This window comes from Schistocerca serialis, chromosome 8 (assembly GCF_023864345.2).
Source record: "Schistocerca serialis cubense isolate TAMUIC-IGC-003099 chromosome 8, iqSchSeri2.2, whole genome shotgun sequence".
Lineage (NCBI taxonomy): Eukaryota > Metazoa > Arthropoda > Insecta > Orthoptera > Acrididae > Schistocerca > Schistocerca serialis.
In genome coordinates, this window is record NC_064645.1 from 568,047,470 (window position 1) to 568,072,234 (window position 24,765).

General features: G+C 43.3%; 1 protein-coding gene and 1 pseudogene across 1 annotated transcript in view; one reads left to right on the plus strand and one right to left on the minus strand.

Moving 5' to 3' along the window:
* The window catches only part of LOC126417124 (uncharacterized), a 147,919-nt gene that overhangs the window by 38,550 nt on the left and 84,604 nt on the right, over positions 1–24,765 (minus strand). The window contains exons 4-6 of the mRNA XM_050085020.1: positions 15,662–15,787; positions 6,577–6,618; positions 3,502–3,573 (exon numbers count right to left, since the gene is read on the minus strand). Coding sequence (XP_049940977.1) covers positions 3,502–3,573; positions 6,577–6,618; positions 15,662–15,787 — 240 coding nt within the window. The remainder of the gene's footprint in view (positions 1–3,501; positions 3,574–6,576; positions 6,619–15,661; positions 15,788–24,765) is intronic.
* On the plus strand, positions 9,504–9,621 carry LOC126417413 (5S ribosomal RNA; annotated as a pseudogene).

Here is a 24,765-nt window from a genome sequence, read left to right on the forward strand (position 1 = left end):
AATCTCAAATATCTAATTACCGCTAGTTAATTGTTAACGTAACGACCGCACATTTACTTTCTTTATTAACTTTACCCCTTTTCAAAATTAATTTCCACCAGTTTCATTTGCATTTTTCCTTTCATTTAGATGTAACCCTTTCCTCCCTCTTTACCGACAGGTTAACTTCGGTGACGATTGCTTTTCCCAATTTTCCATTAGGTACGCGCGGTTTAATTTTTCACTGTCATTAAGGTCGATAAGTGAGGGGGGAGGTTACACACCGACTGTACATTGTTGACATTAAACTATATCCCTCAACAGAAACACAGACAACCTATACCCTAAACGCATAGAAGTGTTTTTCAGAATCAGAAGCATGATTTTTAGCCCGGAAAAATGCCGGAGACTGAACATAAGGGAGGACAACATTAGAGATGAGTAAAGGAAAATGTAATAGCACCCTTGAATATGCAAATATTCGGGCCTCCTTCAAGGAAGACGAATTTTGTATGAAACCTTAAAACAACGCATCGCGAATATATACGAGGGTGAGTCAAATGAACACCTTGATTATTTTTTTAAATATTATTTATTGTGCAGAAGTGGTACAAAGCTGTATCACTTTTCAACATAATCTCCCCCACGTGAAATGCAAGTCCTACAGCGATTACAAAGTGCATAAATTCCTATACAAAAAAATTATTTTGGTAGACCGCGCAACTACTCATGCACCGCATGACGTACCTCTTCATCAGAACGGAACTTCTTTCCTCCCACTGCGTCTTTGAGTGGTCCAAACATACGGAAATCGCTTGGGGCATGGTTTGGTGAGTATGGTGGATCAGGAAGACACTCAAAATCCAGGTCTGTGATTATTGCAACTGTTGTGCGGGCAGTGTGGGGCCTTGCACTGTCATGTTGCAAAAGGACACCTGCTGACAGCATTCGATGTCGCTTTGACTTGATTGCAGGCCGCAGATGATTATTTAGAAGATCTGTGTATGATGCACTGGTGACAGTGGTCCCCCTAGGCATGTAATGCTCCAAAATGATGCCTTTTTCGTTCCGAAAGAGAGTCAGCATAACCTTCCCTGCTGATGCTTCTGTTCGAAACTTCTTTGGTTTTGGTGATGAAGAATGGCGTTATTCCTTGCTGGCTGTCTTCGTTTCCGGTTGGTGGAAGTGAACCCAGCTTTCGTCCCCAGTAACGATTCTTGCAAGGAAGCCATCACCTTCTCTTTCAAAACGCCGAAGAAGCTCTTCACAAGCATCAGCACGTCGTTCTCTCATTTCAGGAGTCAGCTGCCGTGACACCCATCTTGCAGACATTTTGTGAAACTGAAGCACATCATGCATAATGTGGTGCGCTGACTCACGACTAATCAGGAAACATGCTGCAATGTCATTCTGTGTCACTCCGCGGCTTTTCTTCACTATGGCTTCAACTGATGCAATGTTCTATTTAGTCACAACTCGTTGTGCCTGGCCTGGACGAGGAGCATCTTCCACTGAAGTCACGCCATTTGCGAACTTCTTACTCCATTCGTAAACTTGCTGCTGTGACAAATATGCATCACCGTACTGACCCTTCATTCGTCGATGAATTTCAATAGGTTTTACACCTTCACTACGCAAAAACCGAATAACAGACCGTTGTTCTTCCATGGTGCAAGACGCAAGTGGGGCGGCAATCTTTATACTGATACTGTGACATCTGCATAATGCTGCCACCTACAGGCCATTCTGCTCGCTGTTTGTAGCACGCTTACCAACTCACAGGATAACGGCGCGAAATTTCGATTTGTTATTACAAATTTAACGTTTTCATTTGACTCACCCTCGTATATCAATAGCATTTCTACATTTTTGAAGCGTAAACTTTCTGAAAAAGGAAGCATCTTTACATGTTCAAGAGGAGTCTTGCTCTTTTAGCCACATCACCAGAACAGAGACAGACGTGGAAGAAACCGAGAGGACAACGCGGGTAATTTTAAAGAAGTTTGGAATCGAACATCCTAAATCATTAATTGGGCAGATAAGTATTCCATGTAAGAAAGGAGGCGGGAAGCTAAGAGATGGTGAGCAACGGTGTGCTTCCGGGTGTTCTGCCGACATATTTAAATTTTAAACGCAGCTCCGTGGAACACCCGGAATCAGACCATTAATAAAATAGGCCGAGAGAAGCTCAGAATTCAGACACTGAGCAGTTACACGAGCAGTAGCTTCGAAATTTGAAGCAGTATATTTATAACAGTACTCATCAGTCCTTAAAGCAACAGTAGCGGCAGGCATTAATTACACTCTGCTCAGTTTGGCGGAAATATCCGCAGAGTCCCAACATCTAAGACGTGACAACAAGACAATAGGATTGCTTCGAAAATAACTGCACGGAAATATGCAAATGATGTCTGCTACGGTAATGTCGATGTGCAAACATCGAACAACTGTTTGATGCAGATAGGATTGCCTGAGGAAGCTGGGGGATCTAAAAGGGAAGTTAGTTTAGGTCACTGCGACGAGAACCTGCCGAAGGTATATCTTGAAGAGCAAGGAATAGATGGCAGCTGCAGGAACTAGAGGAATATATGATGGAAGCAGGAACTATGGGGATCAAAAAGAGACAGTATCACATATGACATTTGGATGTGAAAGCTTGGACCCCGCAATATTTGATATGGGATGATGAGGTCACCAAAATACTCCATCACAAGTTATAGCAACAGTATGAAGTAATGAACGACTTTCTTCCATACCCATCCGGACAGCCATCCACGTTAATGTGTCGCTTCCGTGAGACGGAGAGGCGAGCCTAATCCGGATCGAACTCGCCTCGCAGATAAACGACGGGGCTCGTGAGCCAGCCAGTCTGGATCTGGTTTCCAGGCGGCTCCTCACATACCACCAGGTAAATATCGGAATATTACCTACGTCTAACTTCAGATACACGCTACGCAAACATTTAGAAAACTTTCTCACGCTTGCACATTACATTTACTCTAGACGCAGACAAATGGTGTGCGCAGATTCCGTACTGGTAGGTAAATGAGGGACTGATCACATTAAGATGTTAAATCCCTTTAAACTCGAAATCATCGTCATCATCGTCACCACCATCACCTTCCTCCATACTACAGATACAATCCTCCGACTGTAGCAGAAAATGAAAATTTCAAAACTTACGGAAAACACAGCACTATAACCAATAAAACAATCCATGGAAATAGTCCTGACACAACAGTGACCGATAAGGTTGAGCAAGATGTCTTCCTTATGGACATCATCCACCCAACAGCCATAATTCGTGAACCACCTGTAGTCCTTCGATCTGATGGCAACTGCATATACAGTTGTACTGAAAACCTACAGAGACGTTCGTCGGGTTCTTGAAGAATAAAATCAGCTTTGCGATAAGTTTTTCGTTAAACCATTATCACTAAATTAATTTAAAGTAAAATGAGTACGGTAATAAATAAAACTAATAATAATATTTACTCAACAATAATAATAATGTTTACTCACTGGCAGTAAAGCACGTTCTGCCGACGCGACCGTCTTGAGCAGTGTTTTCGCGTCATCTCGGAGACGATCGACCTACAAATACAAAAAAGACACTCCCTGTACAAGGACTGACCTACCTGAATGGTACTCTGTAGTATAAAACATTAACGTCGAACACAGTACACTTGAGAAAGAAAAGATTAGTGCCATTAAGCAGCTTTCCCGTATTATTTAAATGAATGGGCATCTGTACACCTATAACACAATTTCTTTCCTCGCTTATAGCCACTTCGCATCAAACACACACACACACACACACACACACACACACACACAAATAAAAAGGAGAGAAAGAGAGACAGCGCTCGAGAGAAAGAGAAAGAGAGAGAGATGGTAGATACAGACAGGGAACTGATAGTTCCTTGTGGAAAGACTGTTGCTAATTATTGTGGACCGACTCAATCCCTTACTTAGAAGAAAGAATATATCAGGTAGAAATTTAGTCGGTACGCCCCGAAGTGCTCACAGTCGCTTCCATTTGTTTCACGAGAGGTTCGCAGAAGCTTAGTACGAAGATAAATAGCATACGTTGATGTCGATGTTAACTGCTGGGAATGGGGAAGAGATGTCAGCTCAGTTGCCTCCCATATCAATATCGAGTCATCCCCGACAACACAAAAAAGACTGCCTCTACTATTTATTGAAGTTTTTTTAGAGGTCATATTTATATGGCTCCTAAGTGATGATAATGTTTGGTTTGTGGAGCGCTCAACTGCGCAGTCATCAGCGCCCGAACAAATTCCCAATCTGTACACAGTCCGATCTAGACACTTTCATGAATGAAGATGAAATGATGAGAACAACACAAACATGCAGTCCCCGGCAGAGAAAATCCCCAAACCGGTCGAGAATCGAACCGGGGACCCCGTGATCCAGCGGTAGCAACGCTTCCCACTAGATCACGAGTTGCGGACATGGTTCCCAAGTACCCAGTTATTTTGCCAACTACTCTACCGATGCGGAATTGTCTCGTTTAAAAGAAGAGAGATTCCTGTAGTGTCATATTATGCATTTCACCCAACTCATCTTCTGCTTACCAAACGGTGGAAAAGCATATAAAATATGCCACTCGCTATAACGAATTAAATAATTCATTTATCGTAGCTAATTGTTAACGTTCACTTCTCAGTATGCAACCCTGCGTCTATGATGCTCGTATGTATATAGGGTGATACAGATATGTGGTACAACTCCTCTGTAACCGTAACAGATGGATAAACAGAAATGGTATGAGATGGAAGAGGAGGAAACATCCGTAGGCTGCGTTGCTTTCCTGAATGTAATTCGCAATTTTGAAATGGAAAGGGACTCTTTTGACATATCGAACAGATAGACATTTATACAAGAAAAACAGTGGTGCCTTTCATTTGAGCGTAGCGTTGCTCATTCTCAAGTCATGACTTATGTTTCTTCCCTACAGTTGCCATGAAAGCTGAACATTTAAACACAAGCCAAACGCAGTAAAATCACTCTGATATTAATAGAGAAGAGCACCCATGTTATCACAGAGATTACAAACGAACGATACCCAGACAGAACACCCATGACCTACAGTGCGGTGGTGCAGCTTATCGAGATATTACATGAATAAGGCTCTGTTACAGACAAACTTAAAGCTGGATGATCTAAGATGGCTGCTGATGAAGCTCCATCAACCGTTGTTCTGCGTCGTTTAGTAATACTTCAGAGCGCAGTACTAATTACAGCTCACAGTAAACTGAGGTCAGCTATACATCTACAATAAGAATTGTGGTTCATGTGTTGGTTAAAGCCCATGAAGAATGTGTGAAGCGAATAAAAACAACGTTACAACACGCTGGACAATATCTCAAGCTCATTCTGTAGTCTACATATGTCACGACCAGTACTGGCCTTTTAGTGTCCAAAATGAGACATAACTCTAGAATGAATGCTCAATTGAAACAGCATTCTTCTTCTCATGCAGTGCCTTATTTGTTTTATGTGTTAGATGAAAACATTTCCATTTGAAAATTATGAGTTACATCCAAGGTGGCGGTTTCCAATATAGCCGTCACGTTCATAGCATGACCTCACAGATTTTTTCCCTATTGCCCATCTCACACCACTTGACAAAAAATTTCTGTCAATCTATCTGCTTTTATTTTAGAACTGTAGTTCCACACCTTATGAAGCACGCTGTACAAAAACATTGTTACAGTATTCTTCAATGATTTACGTATTCGCTATAGCGCTGTTCCATCGGCAGATATTATAAAAAAAAATCATTTATAAACTGTTGGCTGCATAAGTTTACATGAGTTTCTGGACACAAAACGGATACACAGAAAACGAAAAAATTAAGCTTTCATCTGATACAAAGCAATTCAATGATAACAAAATTGGAGACACATGAAATGCAGATAGAAAAAATGGCATTTTCGTTTAGTACACATCAACAAAAGTTCTGTGTACTGAAACCAGACATTAGCACTGAGTAACTATCAACTTTGGAAGCGTTGAAGTTCTATGACGTCCTTCATCTATTAAACTTACCAGATGAAATGTATTTGATAAAAGTTCTGTCATACATGCTGTAGGACATGGAATATCTAAAACACAGAAATAATTTTCCATCTGCTCACAGTTGTAGGTACCTTAAAGTGAAGGTTTGGGGAGCCGTACGTTTTGTGTTCTCATCCATTTGAAATATCTTAAAAACAAGTAGAACTTCTGCGCGCACTTATGAGAAGTATCTATTAAACTGGTTTTTGGCTTAATGACTTGAATGCTTTCATGTTACTAATTATTAACTCATATAACACAAAATAATAACTCAATCGAAGTTTCACCCTGAGACACACACTTTTATTATTTATGATTAATTTCTTTCAATTCTGCAAATCAAGTACTGATATCGTTTCACGATATTCCTGTTCAAAAAAATATTCCTTGCTCTTTCTGACAGTACTCGCAGTGATTTAAGATCCATACCTATGTAAAAAAGGTATCCAACGGCTAACAGATGATTCGACTTATATCCTCTGTGGTAGCTGAAAGCTAGTAAAAGTAGCTCACCTCTTCATCCAGTAGCCCGTACATGTGCACCTGGTGGTTCATCTGGAAATAAACCAAAAGCTACGTGTTGATACTTCCGTGCAGTGAAAACAAAGCAAATTCTTAAACGTGTATAATTGTTCGTCACTCTCAATCCCAATAGTAGAGAGAATCAGAACATGGGTGACAAGCAATGATACTTCTAGCAGGGAACGATACTTGGTCAAGGATCCCGTACCCTCAGGAAGATGCTTCCGAAGCTACTCATATGCACCCGTGTAGAATCGGAAGATGCAGGGAAAGGGTAATCACTTGCTCTGCAGTGTACTAAAAGAAAGGGCCTTTTAAAAATATATATTTAGAATGTCGATGTTGAGCCAAGTGGCGATGCCGCAGTTTAGTCTGAAGTTACGATAGCATCTTGGCAGGAGCTACAGGTAGTCGTAGCGAAGATACAATCGTTCTGTTGTCATTGTCATTGTTGTTGTTGTTCTACTATTTGTGTGTGGGAGTTAGTTGTGGCATCACACTCACTTAATAACGTGCAACTGAAATATATCGAAAGTAAATCACATTATGAAGGTCTTATGTACCAATAGTGGAAAAATAAATAATATACTAACATACTCTTGCTGCCCATCTAAACTGGCTTAAATTTTAGACGACGAAAATTAGTATCCGAACGTCTATCAGAAACAAAAATATAAATCCATATAGGATTCAACACTGTATGTTGTTAAGCGGTATTAAGAAGCCCTTATAGAGCGTTAATTTCGTGCTTAGAGGAATTTTCGTAATCCAAGTATACTATCTCACAAGATGATACTCGTACATTGCTCACTCCACTAGCAACTTTTACCGGTGTTGTTACTACACTTCCAAAAACTCCAATTTGCATACTTGATCCAACTCCGTTAGTATCGTTCGGTGATTAACGGACAAAACTACCGTTTTGGATTAACTTGTCTTGCTACTTGCTTTTAAATATTGCATGCTTGCTTTTAAACATTGCATTGAATTCTTTCGACTTCTGTTCTGCTTAAACTTCATTTGAGTCCCATAACAAAACATAATGTGAAAAGACGATAGCCATATACTCAGTGTAGTTGATTACTAACTAGAATACGAATAACATTAACAAAAAATGCTCCTGGGTCTTAAGCCAACATCAATAGCTACCACTTATTCATACATAATTCTCGCAGATTCCGTACAGGACTTTACTTTTACGAGATGGCATTTTACGCCGTAATATGCGGATCACGCAAGTAAAGTGGAGGTCTGGCAAGTCGTTTATTTTGCTATTTTTACACATATCAACAAAGAGAGGTATGCAGCACGACCTAAAAAAAATTTTCTACGAAGTTCTGTCCCGCCAACAAATTATTATAGTTCATGAGCCCCAAGGGCTTTCAGTGTTCCAGTTAGATTTATTTTGAGTGCAATCAAATCCACTCCACAGCATACTAACTGGCACCTTTTACTTCACATTAAGTTCACTGGAATTTGATGAAAAGAAGCGTGAATTTTACAATGGCTTGCACTCCAATTTGTGAGGGGAATAAAACGGTTAAAAATGAAAACATGACAGTCACACAGCCTTTCTTCAGTGCACATTAGACTGCCTCCTTTCCCACAGGTTCTACGCGCCCTAGTGCCAAGTAGGACAACGCCTCTTTTTTGGCTTTGGTTCTCTGAGAATGGGCCCTTGGATAGTCTGGACTTATTTCTACGTTATTTGCTGTCTAACAGCTTCATATTATATGCTCCTACACTCTTTACCGAATGGCCTTCGCTTGATGTAACATTTATCGGAGAGGATTTGTGGACCAACATGGACCGTAATTAGGACTCTGGCTATTAACGATTAATGCAATACATAGTAGGTACTGAAAGGTGACTGGTGTAGTGATTTTTAAACTTCCACCTTGATATCAGCAACCTCTTTCCTTTCCCCACTATTTCTTGGATAGTTACAGTAAGGTTTGAATGCATGAATTTGTGAACTTGAATACACCGGTAGCCGGCCGGAGTGGCCGTACGGTTCTAGGCGCTACAGGCGCTACGGTCGCAGGTTCGAATCCTGCCTGTGGCATGGATGTGTGTGATGTCCTTAGGTTTAAGTAGTTCTAAGTTCTAGGCGACTGATGACCTCAGAAGTTAAGTCGCATAGTGCTCAGAGCCAATACGCCGGTAATGGCCAGAGTAAGGTGGTACCAACGTCACTAACACTTTCCATAGATATCCAGTAGTGTTTCTTGCTGTCGACTCAGAGCTTTTCCGTTTCTTTACGTCTTGCAGTTGGGTAGGTCCAGCAAAGGATATCACCCCGACCACGCTAAAAAAAAGAAAAAGAAAATCACCCGCGGCTAGCCAAAGGGCGACCGTTGGTGGTTTATTACGCCACTCTTGTGCCCATCGTTGAGCCGTGAGTATCACCGATCTACGGAGCATAGTTTTGATGTAAGTTCAGGTTGTTTTATGAAAGTTAAATGTTGATTACTGTTAGGGTGCTATTCGCTTGTCTCAGTTGGGGGCGCAAAAAGTTTTTTTTTTTTTTTGTTTAAAGCACCGTATTTTTTAATGAATCTCAGTCACATGAGTGGACTTGTAATCGTTTTTTTGTTTGTTCTTCAGACATGACTGTGTTCCTTCAGCACTTCTGTTTGTTGGCTTTAGTGATTGTCCTGAGCCTAATAATTTATACGCACCGGTATGCGAAGTACTGAACTCATCGGAGCGAATAATTTCAATGGAATTTCCGTAATTAAATCAGATGCGTTTGACGTAAGTGATGGTCTGCAGTGCCTTGTTCAAATTGTGAAATGTCCATAACTATTCAGTTGAGTAATCGCTCTCAGCAATTTATTAGTAGTATTCATGTCCGCTATTTACTGCTCTGCCGTGGATTTAGAGCAATACTCCCCAAATTATGAGCTTGCCAATATGCCAACGGCCTTGCTGCTGTGGTAACACCGGTTCCCGTTAGAACACCGAAGTTAAGCAATGTCGGGCTGGGCTAGCACTTGGATGGGTGACCATCCGGTCTGCCCAGCGCTGTTAGCAAGCCCTTTTGAGGCAAACTGAGGAGCTACTTGATTGAGAAGTAGCAGCACCTGTCTCGTAAACTGACATACGGACGGGATAGCGGTGTGCTGACCACCTGCCCCTCCATATCCGCATCCAGTGACGCCTGTGGACTGAGCATGACACGGTGGCCGGTCGGTATCTTTGGGCCTTCATGGCCTCTGCGGGAGAAGTTTAGTTTTATGAGCTTGTCCTTACTGCAATGAAAGCAATAGTTTTCTGCTGGATACCATTCGAGAGCAAAATTTGCAGAGTAAAACGTACACCTGTTCGTGCTGAGGTACTTGCAACAATGTGAATCTCTCAAACTGAATACATTTTTGCAAAGTTAATGCATTTTTTTCAGAAGGCTGTGAACTTTACTTCCGTCCACAGTAGCTACCCCTTTCAGTTCGTAAGGGCTTTCCAGCCTGGGTTAATGAGGAAAAGCTTCCTGTAAGTGTGAAACGGAATTATTCTTTCCTTGGAGACCCCTGGAGCCCGTCTCCTAATTCTCTCGTGGAATATCGATGCTAATATTTATGCTCGAGAAAGTGATTAACGACCGCAATATATGTATGTACAGTTCTCATCGTCAAACCGATCTACCTTTATAATTCCCCAAAAGATCATTAATCAAATCAGCATTGTTAAACGGATTTTCAGAAAAGGAAAGATTGTTCTGATGTAGTCATAGCGAGACGTTGGCGATGCCGACTGTGCAATTCAAAAAGACATGCTCCGAACTCCTGAGCTTGATAAGAAAATTTTCTACTGGCTTACGTGGCATTGGACCAACAGTGGATGAAAATGATTAAACAAGACGTGAGTAATTACTTCGCACCCTCTGGAACCGCGCGGCCGCTACGGTCGCAGGTTCGAATCTTGCCTTGGGCATGGATGTGTGTGATGTCCCTTAGGTTAGTTAGGTTTAAGTAGTTCTAAGTTCTAGGGGACTGATGACCTCAGAAGTCAAGTCCCATAGTGCTCATAGCCATTTGAACCATTTGAACTTCGCACCTGTTTGAGAGATTAGTGTTTTTAAATAAGGCCGTGAAATATGGCAATTTCAAAGATTATAGTCGTCACAAAACAGCAGTGCCCATGTTGTTAGGAAATAAGATGCAAGGTTCCTTTGGACACGCTTGCATGCAGTACCAAGTCACGTCTCTCCTGCCATGCTGATGTACCCTGACGTGACCTCTTTCCTCCATCATCTAAGTGGCACACCGTCAAATGGAACAGTGGAATTGCTATTAACTACCTCTTCAGGGACAACATCAGTCCGGCGGACTTCTGGACACTTCAACTGCAACGTTACACCTTGCGCCGACATCGACACTATCAGGCCACGTGCGAACAATTTACAGAGTATTTTCGCCAACCCGTCCAGTAATTGGAATCTCAATGAAATACGCCAGCCAAGACAGGTAGACACCCTCCCTCCTTAACCGATACGACGTAGATTACTCCGACGACGAGAAGCCCTGGAACATGGCGCCGCGTGTTTTCTTGCTTTTTGTTACATCTCCCCTTCCTTTTTTCTTTTCATTTTCTAAATATTTTCCCTTGCACATACTTATTCGCGGATGGCTTTGTATCCGGAATCTTACTTTTTTTTCCTTTTCATGGTGCGCTATTGTAGCCATTTGGTAATCATATAAGCATAAAGAGCTACATTGAAGAGCCAAAGAAACTTGTACACCTGCCTAATATCGTGTAGGGCCCCCGCGAGCATGCAAGAGTGGCAACACGATGTGAAATGGGCTCGAATAATGTCTGAAGTAGTGCCGAAGGGAACTGACATCATGAATCACGCAGAGCTGTCCACAAATCCGTAAGAGTAAGAGGGGGTGGAGGTCTCTTGTGAACAGCACGTTGGAAGGCATCCCAGAAATGCTCAATAACGTTCATGTCTGGGGGGTTTGGTTGCCAGCGGAAATGTTTAATCTCGCAAGAGTGTTCCTGGAGGCACTCTGTAGCAATTATGGACATGTGGGGTGTCGCATTGTCCTGTTGGAACTGCCCCAGTCCGTCGGAATGCACAAGGGTAATGAACGGATGCAAGTGATTAGATAGAATGCTTACGTACGTGTCACCTGTCATACTCGTATCTAGACGTATCACTCCAACTGCACACGCCCCACACCGTTACAGAGCCTCCACAAGCTTCAACAGTCCTCTGCAGACACGCCAGGTCCATGGATTGAAAATGGTTCAAATGACTCTTACAAGGGAACCTCCGCATCGCACCCCCCTCAGATTTAGTTGTAAGTTGGCGCAGTGGATAGGCCTGGAAAAAATAAACACAGATCAGTCGAGAAAACAGGAATAAGTTGTGTGGAACTATGAAAAAAATAAGAAAATATACAAACTGAGTAGTCCATGAGCAAGATCAGCAACATCAAGGGAAGTGTGGGCCTAGGAGCGCCGTGGTCCCGTGGTTAGCGTGAGCAGCTGCGGAATGAGAGGTCCTTGGTTCAAGTCTTCTCTCGTGTGAAAAGTTTACTTTTTTTATTTTAGCAAAGTTATGATCTGTCCGTTCGTTCATTGACGTCTCTGTTCACTGTAATAAGTTTACTGTCTCTGTTTTGCGACCGCACCGCAAAACCGTGCGATTAGTAGACGAAAGGACGTGCCTTTCCAATGGGAACCGAAAACATTTGATCGCCAGGTCATAGGTCAACCGATTCCTTCACAGGAAAACACGTTTGATATATTTTATACGACACTGGTGACGGCATGTGCGTCACATGACAGGAATATGTTGTCGACCCACCTAACTTGTACACTTGGCGAATGGGTAAAAAGATTCTTCTACCTTGCCCGATTTAGGTTTTCTTATGGATGTGATAATCACTCCCAAAAAAGCGATGAAAACGTAAGAGTTTGTCAGATAAAAATCGTCTGAAAATAAAAAATTAAAATTTTCACTCGAGGGAAGACTTGAACCAAGGACCTCTAGTTCCACAGTTGCTCACGCAAACCACGAGACCATGGCGCTCCTGGGCTCAGATTCTCATTAATGTTGCCTATCTTACACATGGACTACTCAGTTTGTATATTTTCTTATTTTTTTCATAGTTCCACACAACTTCTTCCTGTTTCCTCGATTGATCTGTGTTCAGTTTTTCAAGGTCTATCCACTGTGCCAACTTATAACTAAATCTGAGGGGGGTGCGATGGGGAGGTTCCCTTGTTAGTACTACGGGACTTAACATCTGAGGTGATCAGTCCCCTAGAACTTAGAACTACTTAAACCTAACTAACCCAGGGACATCACACACATCCATGCCCGAGGCAGGATTCGAACCTGCGACCGTAGCAGTCGCGCGGTTCCGGACTGAAACGCCTAGAACTGCTCGGCCACCGCGGCCGGCTCCATGGATTCATCAGGTAGCCTCTATACCCGTACACGTCCATCCGCTCGAAACAATTTGAAACGAGACTCGTCCGACCAGGCATCATGTTTCCAGTCATCAATAGTCCTATGTCGGTGTTGACAGACCCACGCGAAGCGTAAAGCTTTGTGTCGTGCAGCCATCGAGGGTACACGAGTGGGCCTTCGGCTGCGAAAGCCCATATCGATTATGTTTGTTGAATGGCTAGCACGCTGACACTATTTGATGACCCATCATTGAAATTTACAGCGATTTGTGGAACGATAGCATTTCTGTCACCTTGAACAATTCTCTTCAGTCACCGTTGGCCCCGTCCTTGCAGGATCTTTGTCCACCCGCAGAGATGTCGGAGATTTGATGTTTTACCGAATTCCTGATATTCACGGTACACTCTTGAAATGGTCGTACGGGAAAATTCGCACTTCATCGTTGCCTCGGAGATCCTGTGTCCCATTTCTCGTACGCCGACGATAACACAACGTTCAGACTCACTTAAACCTCGATAACTTGCCACTGCAGCAGCATTAACCGATCTAACAATTGCGCCAGACACTTGTTGTCTTATGTACGCTTTACCGACCACAGTGCCGTATTATGTCTGTTTACATGACTCTGTATTTGAATACGTATGCCTATATCAGTTTCTTTGGTGCTTCAGTGTAGATTCTTCCTTCCTACATATCCCAAAGTCATTTGATACAACAGAGAAAAATTAAGTTTGTAGGCAGTGTTCCAAATTAATAAAAACAAGAAGGAATAAAAGGAAGCAGACAGAGCGCTTGCAATAAAACAAGGTGGTTAAGGCAATCGTTCTTGAAAAGTGGAGCACCTGGATTCAAGTCCCGGTCCGGTACTATTTTCACTTGTCGCCTTTGCATTTAATGCAATGTCCGTACTCAGCTGAGATCTGAAAATTTCTCTCTCATTGAGCAATGGTTAAGAACAGTGTACTGGTGATAAATCTCCACAAAGATTTATTAGAAACTATATTTAGCTATAGTTTTGTAAGAAGTTGCTTTCCTTTGCTGCTAAAATTATTTTTCACATATTTCAATCACATTAGTTGTTCCGGAGGATGGGGAAGTTGGGGGATGGGGGAGTTGGGGGATGGGGGAGTTGGTAAAATGTGCACCACATCAAAGTCCTATTTGTCACCCAGTTGAAAGACAGACGTATCGTTAAGTCAGGACCAAGAGTCAGTCCAACAAAGACAATGAATCACTTTCTCTTAAGGGTAAGCAGCAGTTTCGAATGAAACTTTGAAAATTACTCAGCGACAGTTTTCCAGAGTTGGAAAAAATAATGACAAGATTTTTGCCAGTAAACAGTCCTTTTTAATTTTTGGTCCTAACTTTTCTTGAGGTTCCTGTAAACAGCTTTAAAAATGTGAACATAGTAATCCGCTCGTATGCATAACTGGCATCATTGTATACCAATGTTTCAGCCGTTACACAAATGACTGTCTTTCTTCGTAGCGAAATGTTATAGAGCGGTTTCGCCAGTAGTTCTTTCTTAGTCACCTGCACTACACACTGTTGTCGGAGTAACAACAGTTGCTTCGGTTACGAATGGTCCTATAGCATTATTTTTAATGGCTTCTTCGACAGAAGGTTACGTGAAGTGAGATCTTCAGTTTTACTACTTAGATTCTGTGTTGTTTTTCGGATCAGCATAACCCTCTCGAAAAAGCTTGTAAACCACTGTCGTAGATCTCACTTGCGATTCGGATCACCCTCTCTCGGTAACGGCGCATTATCTCACAAGTGGGGTTCTAACTTTTCTGAGAGTTTTTCTTCCACAGCTGAGCGAGTTTCACCTTGTCTTATTTAATCGTTTAATTCTTTCTTTCATTCTTTTAAAATTCAGTTTCTGATTTTACGAAATTGGTTTTCTTCAGTTCTCACGTTCAAGCGTGTCTTCCCTTCTTCTTTTAACTAAACTTCTTTGTCATTGAAAGCTTCTCTCCTTCGTTTAACTAAGCATTAAATGCCTTTTCTTTGCCATCAAAAGCTATTATAACACATAGTTTATTCTAGATAGGAAGTTATTCTTGTTATGGACTCTTGTTGGTCCAACTATCATATTTCGAACCACAATTCTTCGAATGATCATCAAAGGTATTTTCCGTTTCTTCTAATATATCCACAGTTTCTAGCAAAATTTCAACGCTATTCGAAGGCATGTCCAAAAACGGAAGGAAGAAATCGCACTTATTTAGATCTCAGAGTTGGGTGGTTTCGACTGCATACCATGTTCTTCATACACTGTCTCTGTAAAATCAAGGATGTTAATTGAATTCAAGATTACCGAAACTATGGCACCTGCAAAAAGACAGATTCTATTTGGAGGAATATATGAAAGAAACACAGTAAATATTAATTTAGGATAACTCTCGTTGTTTCTGGAATATAAATTCCTGCGCATCGTAATTGTGAACTATTATGTTCAGAAAAAGTACCAACGGAGACACAAGGTCACATTGAAGCGAAAAGTGGGCATGTCCTTGCACAACGGCAAATTAAATCTTTAGCGTTTTTGAGACGCTCAATTTTATTTTGTGTAACGTTTTTGGTCCACTCTTTCACAACGCGAGCGTTTACGCTCTCCCTCGAAGACTGAGGGGTGAGTCTCCCACCTACCTGCGTGCGGACGCGATGGTGCTGGTCAGTGAGCTCGCTGAACTGCTTCATGGTCACCAGGCGGTCCAGGTTGTCCTCCAGGCGGTGGCGAGTCGACCGGTTCCAGCGAACAAGGCGGAACACCGTCTGTGAGGGAGAAATCAACAGCGTGTGAGACATGTCACTTTCCCTGTTAAACCTACCCCCCTTTACTTTCTGTGTCAAGATCTGCAAACAACGTAAGATATACACATCAACCTAACTACACTCCTGGAAATGGAAAAAAGAACACATTGACACCGGTGTGTCAGACCCACCATACTTGCTCCGGACACTGCGAGAGGGCTGTACAAGCAATGATCACACGCACGGCACAGCGGACACACCAGGAACCGCGGTGTTGGCCGTCGAATGGCGCTAGCTGCGCAGCATTTGTGCACCGCCGCCGTCAGTGTCAGCCAGTTTGCCGTGGCATACGGAGCTCCATCGCAGTCTTTAACACTGGTAGCATGCCGCGACAGCGTGGACGTGAACCGTATGTGCAGTTGACGGACTTTGAGCGAGGGCGTATAGTGGGCATGCGGGAGGCCGGGTGGACGTACCGCCGAATTGCTCAACACGTGGGGCGTGAGGTCTCCACAGTACATCGATGTTGTCGCCAGTGGTCGGCGGAAGGTGCACGTGCCCGTCGACCTGGGACCGGACCGCAGCGACGCACGGATGCACGCCAAGACCGTAGGATCCTACGCAGTGCCGTAGGGGACCGCACCGCCACTTCCCAGCAAATTAGGAACACTGTTGCTCCTGGGGTATCGGCGAGGACCATTCGCAACCGTCTCCATGAAGCTGGGCTACGGTCCCGCACACCGTTAGGCCGTCTTCCGCTCACGCCCCAACATCGTGCAGCCCGCCTCCAGTGGTGTCGCGACAGGCGTGAATGGAGGGACGAATGGAGACGTGTCGTCTTCAGCGATGAGAGTCGCTTCTGCCTTGGTGCCAATGATGGTCGTATGCGTGTTTGGCGCCGTGCAGGTGAGCGACACAATCAGGACTGCATACGACCGAGGCACACGGGGCCAACACCCGGCATCATGGTGTGGGGAGCGATCTCCTACACTGGCCGTACACCACTGGTGATCGTCGAGGGGACACTGAATAGTGCACGGTACATCCAAACCGTCATCGAACCCATCGTTCTACCATTCCTAGACCGGCAAGGGAACTTGCTGTTCCAACAGGACAATGCACGTCCGCATGTATCCCGTGCCACCCAACGTGCTCTAGAAGGTGTACGTCAACTACCCTGGCCAGCAAGATCTACGGATCTGTCCCCCATTGAGCATGTTTGGGACTGGATGAAGCGTCGTCTCACGCGGTCTGCACGTCCAGCACGAACGCTGGTCCAACTGAGGCGCCAGGTGGAAATGGCATGGCAAGCCGTTCCACAGGACTACATCCAGCATCTCTACGATCGTCTCCATGGGAGAATAGCAGCCTGCATTGCTGCGAAAGGTGGATATACACTGTACTAGTGCCGACATTGTGCATGCTCTGTTGCCTGTGTCTATGTGCCTGTGGTTCTGTCAGTGTGATCATGTGATGTATCTGACCCCAGGAATGTGTCAATAAATTTTCCCCTTCCTGGGACAATGAATTCACGGTGTTCTTATTTCAATTTCCAGGAGTGTATTAGCGGAAACCGCTAAGGAGACAGAAGCTCACAACAGTGTGACAACCGCAAGATTGAATGCTGCATACTAGCACTGTGGGCACGTGACTCGCCAAATAAAATACATAAGCGGAGCACAGACGAATGAGGAATCATTCTACTGACGATAAGAGCATTGGCATAAGCAACTTTGACAAAGGGCACATTTTTACGAACTTCGAGCATGCTATAGTAATTGCAGGGCAGCAACTTTTGTTAACCAATATAACGGAAGAACCGCTAAACTTCCAAATTGCATTATATTTACTTGATGTCAAGTATCGGGTCGGGACCCCTTTTTAAATCATCCTACAGAACAAAAAACCAAAATTACAATCATGCACAATACTGGTGTTACCAAATTACTAAGCGCACGTCAAAAATACAGAACGTATCCATTGAAGACGTACGTACCAGATAGTCAGAATAACATTTTCCGAAATTTAAGAACCATGTCAAGATAATAAACACATACGTATAACAAAGTTCAAATGAACAATAATAGCGCATTCTGATAACTGGCAGTCTACTACTCTCCCTGCCGTAAGGAGACTTTGGTAAGTGACCGCCCTATCAGGATATAGGAAATACCCTTTGTATTTATTACAATACTCTCCAGTCATCAAAAACATAATTCAAAATGGTTCAAATGGCTCTGAGCACTATGGGACTTAGCCGGCCGGAGTGGCCGAGCGGTTAAAGGCGCTACAGTCTGGAACCGCACGACCACTACGGTCACAGGTTTGAATTCTGCCTCGGGCATGGATGTGTGTGATGCCCTTAGGTTAGATAGGTTTAAGTAGTTCTAAGTTCTAGGGGACTTACGACCACAGCAGTTGAGTCCTATAGTGCTCAGAGCCATTTTTGAACTATGGGACTTAACTGCTGAGGTCATCAGTCCCCTAGAACTTAGAACTACTTAAACCTAACTAACCTAAGGACATCACACACATCCATGTCGGAGGCAGGATTCGAAGCTGCGACCGTAGCAGCCGCTTTGTTCCGGACTGAAGCGCCTAGAACCGCTCGGCCACTCTGGCCGGCCAAATATAATTAATACGATAGCAGTACAGATCAACAATAAAATCAATACTTTATAAATCTTTACCAATAAGAGTAAAATGCTTAAAATCACAGAACAGTTAAGCACAACAGTGCCACATGCGATGCTCATGACAGTTGTACTCCAGGTGTACGTGAAAATCATTAAATGTGAACCACAACAGTAGGAAGCAAATCTTCATACTTCCTACCCCTTACGAGCTTAAAAACTTATACGAAGACAAAACAATTTTTTGCCATTTCCAGGATAAAACAGACGTTAAACCGCAAAGTTATTTTTTACATGGTACCAAAAACTGTACTGGTCGTTCTGGGGAAAGGTTTAGCCTAACCACACTCACGGGAGTATTGGATATGGATGGGCTTGGAGGAGATAGAGGAAAGGCGGGGGAGATGGTGGGGAGGAACACGAAGATGAAGGAACCCAGAAAGGGGCCAAATGGAAAACATTTCAAAAATGTAAAACATTTAGTGATCGTAGTAATTTATTGGTAGTAGTAAAATATACTTACTAAAATTGGACCAAAAACGATTATTTACCATTTTTATAATCTGGTAAATAAGAACTCGATAGACTAACGGCTTCAATAGAGAAACCATAGTCGAGAGTAATCGTGAAGAAATTATATACTAACAGAAAAACAACAAATAATTTTTAAAGCAATTTAGAGGTGAAGACCACATAACCAGTTAGTAAAACAAGTTTCACTATCTGTCCTATACGTCATACAATATACGCAGCGTAAAACCACAGCTAACATAGAAACCGTATCATCCAACCTGCAGCAATCAATACCCTCCACAGGCTGTATTGCATACTGAAATCAGAAAAACTACAGGCGGTAAAATATGCACATATTCCTATAAAAGGGGGGGGGGGAAGAGGAAGTGATAAGGGTGGCGAAAGAGGTGGGGGAACAAACTCAAAGGTAGGAACAAATGGTTCAAATCGCTCTAAGCACTATGGGACTTAACATCTGAGGTCATCAGTCCCCTAGACTTACTACTTAAATCTAACCAACCTAGGGACATCACACACATCCATGCCGGAGGCAGGATTCGAAGCTGGGACCGTAGCAGCCGCGTGATTCCGGACTGAAGAGCCTAGAACCGCTCGACCGTAGCGGCCGGCAAAAGTAGGAACAGGGGAGGAGGGTGCATGAGTTGCAGGCACTAGACATATAGATGAAAATTCTGGGAACTGAAATCGGTACGTGACAGGAAGACCAGGGAAAACAATATCAGTGCGAGAATATCAGAAAAGGAGAAGTGGGGGTGGTGGGGTAGGAGGGGAAAACACTTATACAAGAGTTGATGATTAAAGGGTTGGCAGAAACGGCGAAGAAGCTGATGGTAGGGAAAGAGAGTATGAATTATATACATCATTTTGGAATAGGGCAGAGAACCGACTAAATGGAAGATCGACTTGTTCAATCAAAACTTTATCCAGCTCCTTTATTTTGCTCTTAAAAATCTTATGTCCTCCAAAACATCCAACTTCATACCTTTTGATGCGTAATACTACACTTTCAGTGTGTTACCTATGTTACCAACCCGATGACCCTGTCTGGACACCATTTAAGAAATTGATAAATTGTCATGGCCCAGCGCCTTGGGACTAGCATCTCGGCTAATGCGAAACACATTGGGCTTTCGCGTGCTTGCAGTCATAAACATCTATAGAAACTGGTTGAAAGACGGTGAAACCACGAGTGGACGACGATGTGTTGGACATCTGCCCCTAAACAGAGAACTGAAGGTCAGTGGCTTGCCCGCTCAGTAAAACAGGATAGGCGGAGGTCTGTACCAGATCCGACGAAAGAGTACAATTCTGCTGCAGGCATAAATGTTTCTAGGCATACCGTTCAGGTCACACTTTTGAACATGGTGTTCGGTGGTAGACGCATCTAAGTCTCCGTATTAACTCAACGATATCGTCAGTTAGGATTGAAGGTGCACGGGATCATCGTGATTGAGCCGTGAATCGATGGAAACCCGTCACATGGTCGGATGAATCAGATCGATGGTCATGTCGTGATACGCCGCCATTCGGACGAAGCGTTGATCGAAATATGCACCGTGCCAAACTCATAATAGTGAAGGAAGGCAGACACCATCCAATTTCTGACGAAACATTACAAAGGAAATGGCACGCACTGGAAATCTGGTCGCAAAAGACCATTCCTCGCAGTGGCATGTAACGCTGCACGTCATCAATAGAGCCGGCCGGAGTGGCCGAGCGGTTCTAGGCGCTACAGTCCGGAACTGGGCGGCCGCTACGGTCGCAGGTTCGAATCCTGCCTCGGGCATGGATGTGTGTGATGTCCTTAGGTTAGTTAGGTTTAAGTAGTTCTAAGTTCTAGGGGACTGATGACCACAGCAGTTAAGTCCCATAGTGCTCAGAGCCATTTGTCATCAATAGCTTACACTACTACTGGGCAGTAGCTGGCTGAATGTTAGTACGTTGTAGTGCGGTCCGACAAGTAGCGATTTTGCCTCTTTTCAAATGACATCAGACATCTAGTGCGCCGACGGTCCGATTAAGAGTTTGACATGCAGTGTATAGAGAGTGTAATTCAAGCCAGAGTTGGTTTTGAGATATTTTGAGGGCGTTTTCCGTGCCAGATCATTCAGGTCATCGTCAAGCTTAACGCGGGCGCTTAGTTCAAGTAAATATTGCCCTTTCTTCTACACGTACATTACAAATATACTGCTGATATTCCCTTCTTCCAAGATGACACCAGCAGTGTTCCTGATTTGTCGCACACTCAATACTCTATTTTACCTCGGGTAGCCAGCTAAATCACACGACCTTAATCTCTTACTGAGACACTCTGGAACAGTGGGTGAAGGTCAACAGTATAAATTCTCGAAAATTATCAATGACTGGCTTCAGCTGGATAAGGCAAAACCTAAACAAACTTGTGGACTCTCCCCCCCGTCGAAATGAGGCCTGGGGTAAGGGATTTTCTCTGCCTCGTGATGACTGGGTGTTGTGTGATGTCCTTAGGTTAGTTAGGTTTAAGTAGTTCTAAGTTCTAGGGGACTGATGACCATAGATGTTAAGTCCCATAGTGCTCAGAGCCATTTGAACCATTTTTGAAATGAGGCCATTACCAGAACAGAGGTAGTGTTACAAAGTAGTATCGCGATATCTCCTCAAGATTGTTTAAGCCCGCTTTAATTTTTGGCGTTCCCTATCTCAGTAGGTAGAAAATGAACTACAGTAAGATCACTTCGTTGTTCATCTGTCTGTCCGACTATTAAGACCGGTCTCTCTCAGGAACAGGTAGAGGTATTAAGTTAAAATTTACGTCAAATACTAAGGCCTGCGGTCCCTTGGCGTAGTGAAACATTTCAGCTTCCAAGTCAATGCAATCAAAAGATACGGTCATTTACGTCAGATACTCGCTACTCGAAACCCGTTCATCAAAACCTATAGATAAACCACATAAACACGTATCAGGCCGGGTGTTCTGTTAGTGAAGCGTGTTCCTGAACACCGACAGATCGCGGGATCGAATTCGGGCACACCAAGGACTATTCAGTATTTGTCTTAACGTAGCCTTCGCTTCTCAGCGATATGAGTTGTCAACAGAAACAACACGTGGTTTGGATCCCGTGTTAAACTGTAGGTCCCCTTGTATCATTCATATCGATTAGATGTAGGTTTATATTACGTAACTGTATATCTGTAATTATGATTTGTTTATTCTTTGTTAGTTATGTTCATTGATTTGTGACAGGATATTTAAAGTTTGTAATTTATACAGGGTGGTACGTTGATCGTGACCGGGCCAAATATCTAACGAAATAAGCGTCAAAAGAAAAAAAAAACTACAAAGAACGAAACTTGTCTAGCTTGAAGGGGGAAACCAGATGGCGCTGTGGTTGGCCCTCCAGATGGCGCTTGCCATAAGTCAAACAGATATCAACTGCGTTTATTTTTAATAGGAACCACCATTTTTTATTACATATTCGTGTAGTACGTAAAGAAATATGAATGTTTTAGTTGGACCACTTTTTTCGCTTTGTGATAGATGGCGCTGTAATAGTCACAAACATTGGCTCACAGTTTTAGACGAACAGTTGGAAACAGGTAGGTTTTTTAAATTAAAATACAGTACGTAGGTTTGTTTGCACATTTTATTTCTGTTGTTCCAATTTGATACATGTACCTTTGTGAACTTATCATTTGAGAACGCATACTGGTCGGCCGGGGTGGCCGAGTGGTTCTGGCGCTACAGTCAGGAACCGCGCGACCGCTATGGTCGCAGGTTCGAATCCTGCCTCGGGCATGGATGTGTGTGATGTCCTTAGGTTCGTTAGGTTCAAGTAGTTCTAAGTTCTAGGGGACTGATGACATCAGATGTTAAGTCCCATAGTTCTCAGAGCCATTTGAACCATTTGAACGCATGCTGTTACAGCGTGATTACCTGTAAATACCACGTTAGTGCAATATAGGCTCAAAATGATGTCCGTCAACCTCAATGCATTTGGAAATACATGTAACGACATTCCTCTCAACAGCGAGTAGTAAGCCTTCCGCGATGTTCGCACATGCACTGGCAATGCGCTGACGAATGTTGTCAGGCGTTGTCGGTGGATCACGATAGCAAATATCCTTCAACTTTCCCCACAGAAAGAAATCCGGGGACGTCAGATCCGTTGAACGTGCGGGCCATCGTATGGTGCTTCGACGAACAATCCAGCTGTCATGAAATATGCTATTCAATACCCCTTCAACTGCACGCGTGCTATGTGCCGGATATCCATCATGTTGGAAGTACATCGCCATTCTGTCATGCAGTGAAACATCTTGTAGTAACATCGGTAGAACATTACGTAGGAAATCAGCATACATTGCACCATTTAGATTGCCATCGATAAAATGGGGGCCAATTATCCTTCCTCCCATAATGCCGCACCATACATTAACCCGCCGAGGTCGTTGATGTTCCACATGTCGCAGCCATCGTGGATTTTCCGTTGCCAAATAGTACACATTATGCTGGTATACGTTACCGCTGATGGTGAATGACGCTTCGTCGCTAAATAGAATGCGTACAAAAAATCTGTCATCGTCCCATAATTTCTCTCGTGCCCAGTGGCAGAACTGTACACGACGTTCAAAGTCGTCGCCATGGAATTCGTGGTGCATGGAAATATGGTTTGCTGATGTAGCATTCTCAACACCGACGTATTTGAGATTCCTGATTCTCGCGTAATTTGTCTGCTACTGAAGTGCGGATTAGCCACGACAGCAGCTAAAACACCTACTTGGGCATCATTATTTGTTGCAGGTCGTGGCTGACGTTTCACATGTGGCTGAACACTTCCTGTTCGACCTTTTCCGCAATTGGTAAACGGTCCATTTTAACATGGGTAACGTATCACGAAGCAAATACCGTCCGCCCTGACGGAATGTTACGTGATACCACGTAATTATACGTTTCTAACCATCACAAAGCGAAGAAAGTGGTCCAACTAAAACATTCATATTTCTTTACGTACTACACGAATATGTGATAAAAAATGGGGGTTCCTATTATTAAAAAAACACAGTTCATATCCGTTTGACCTAGACCAGTGCCATCTAGCGGCCCAATCATAGCGCCATCTGGTTTCCCCCTTCAAGCTAGACGAGTTTCGTTCATTGTAGTTTTTTCGCTTGATGCTTATTTCGTGAGATATTTGGCCCAGTCAATATCAATGGACCACCCTGTATATGGAAAAAGATAAATGACTCTTTAAAATAATAAATTTTTATACTATGTGTAAGTTTAAAAGATAAACAATTTGTATTGGAAGGTGGTTCATGCTTAGGGCACTTGTATTGTAAAATGTAATAGACGTAGGGAAGTCCCTCCACAATGAAGTGGCATGGCGCGATGTAAAAGGTGGTTTTGGCGATCGAACATGGCGGCTCTTTGGTGTGAACGATACGCAGTCAGTGGCTAGCCGTTGCACGGTACACGTCGACGGTGAAAACGGAGGCAGTCGGAAGCCGCTTTGCAAGGAAGTTTACATCGTGTGTGGATTTAGCTGTTGGTTGGTACTCTCGGCAATAAGGAATGGCTCTAACACGCTAAAAATCCATCGCCAATAAGACATTTTAGAGAGCATTCAAACATCAAGAACTGTGAGTACAGATTAGCCACCACATCTCTTGCCACCACGACTTCCCCACAGCTCCACCAACTTCATGCATACAGATATGTATTAGAGCATGGACCAGTTAATTTTTGTGAGTGATTTTAATAATAATCCAAATGCTGTAAATCTGTATATGTGACGGCATCTTCTATCCTGATCATCAACCTATGCAGGGTCCCCTCCTAAGTATTTATAAAAC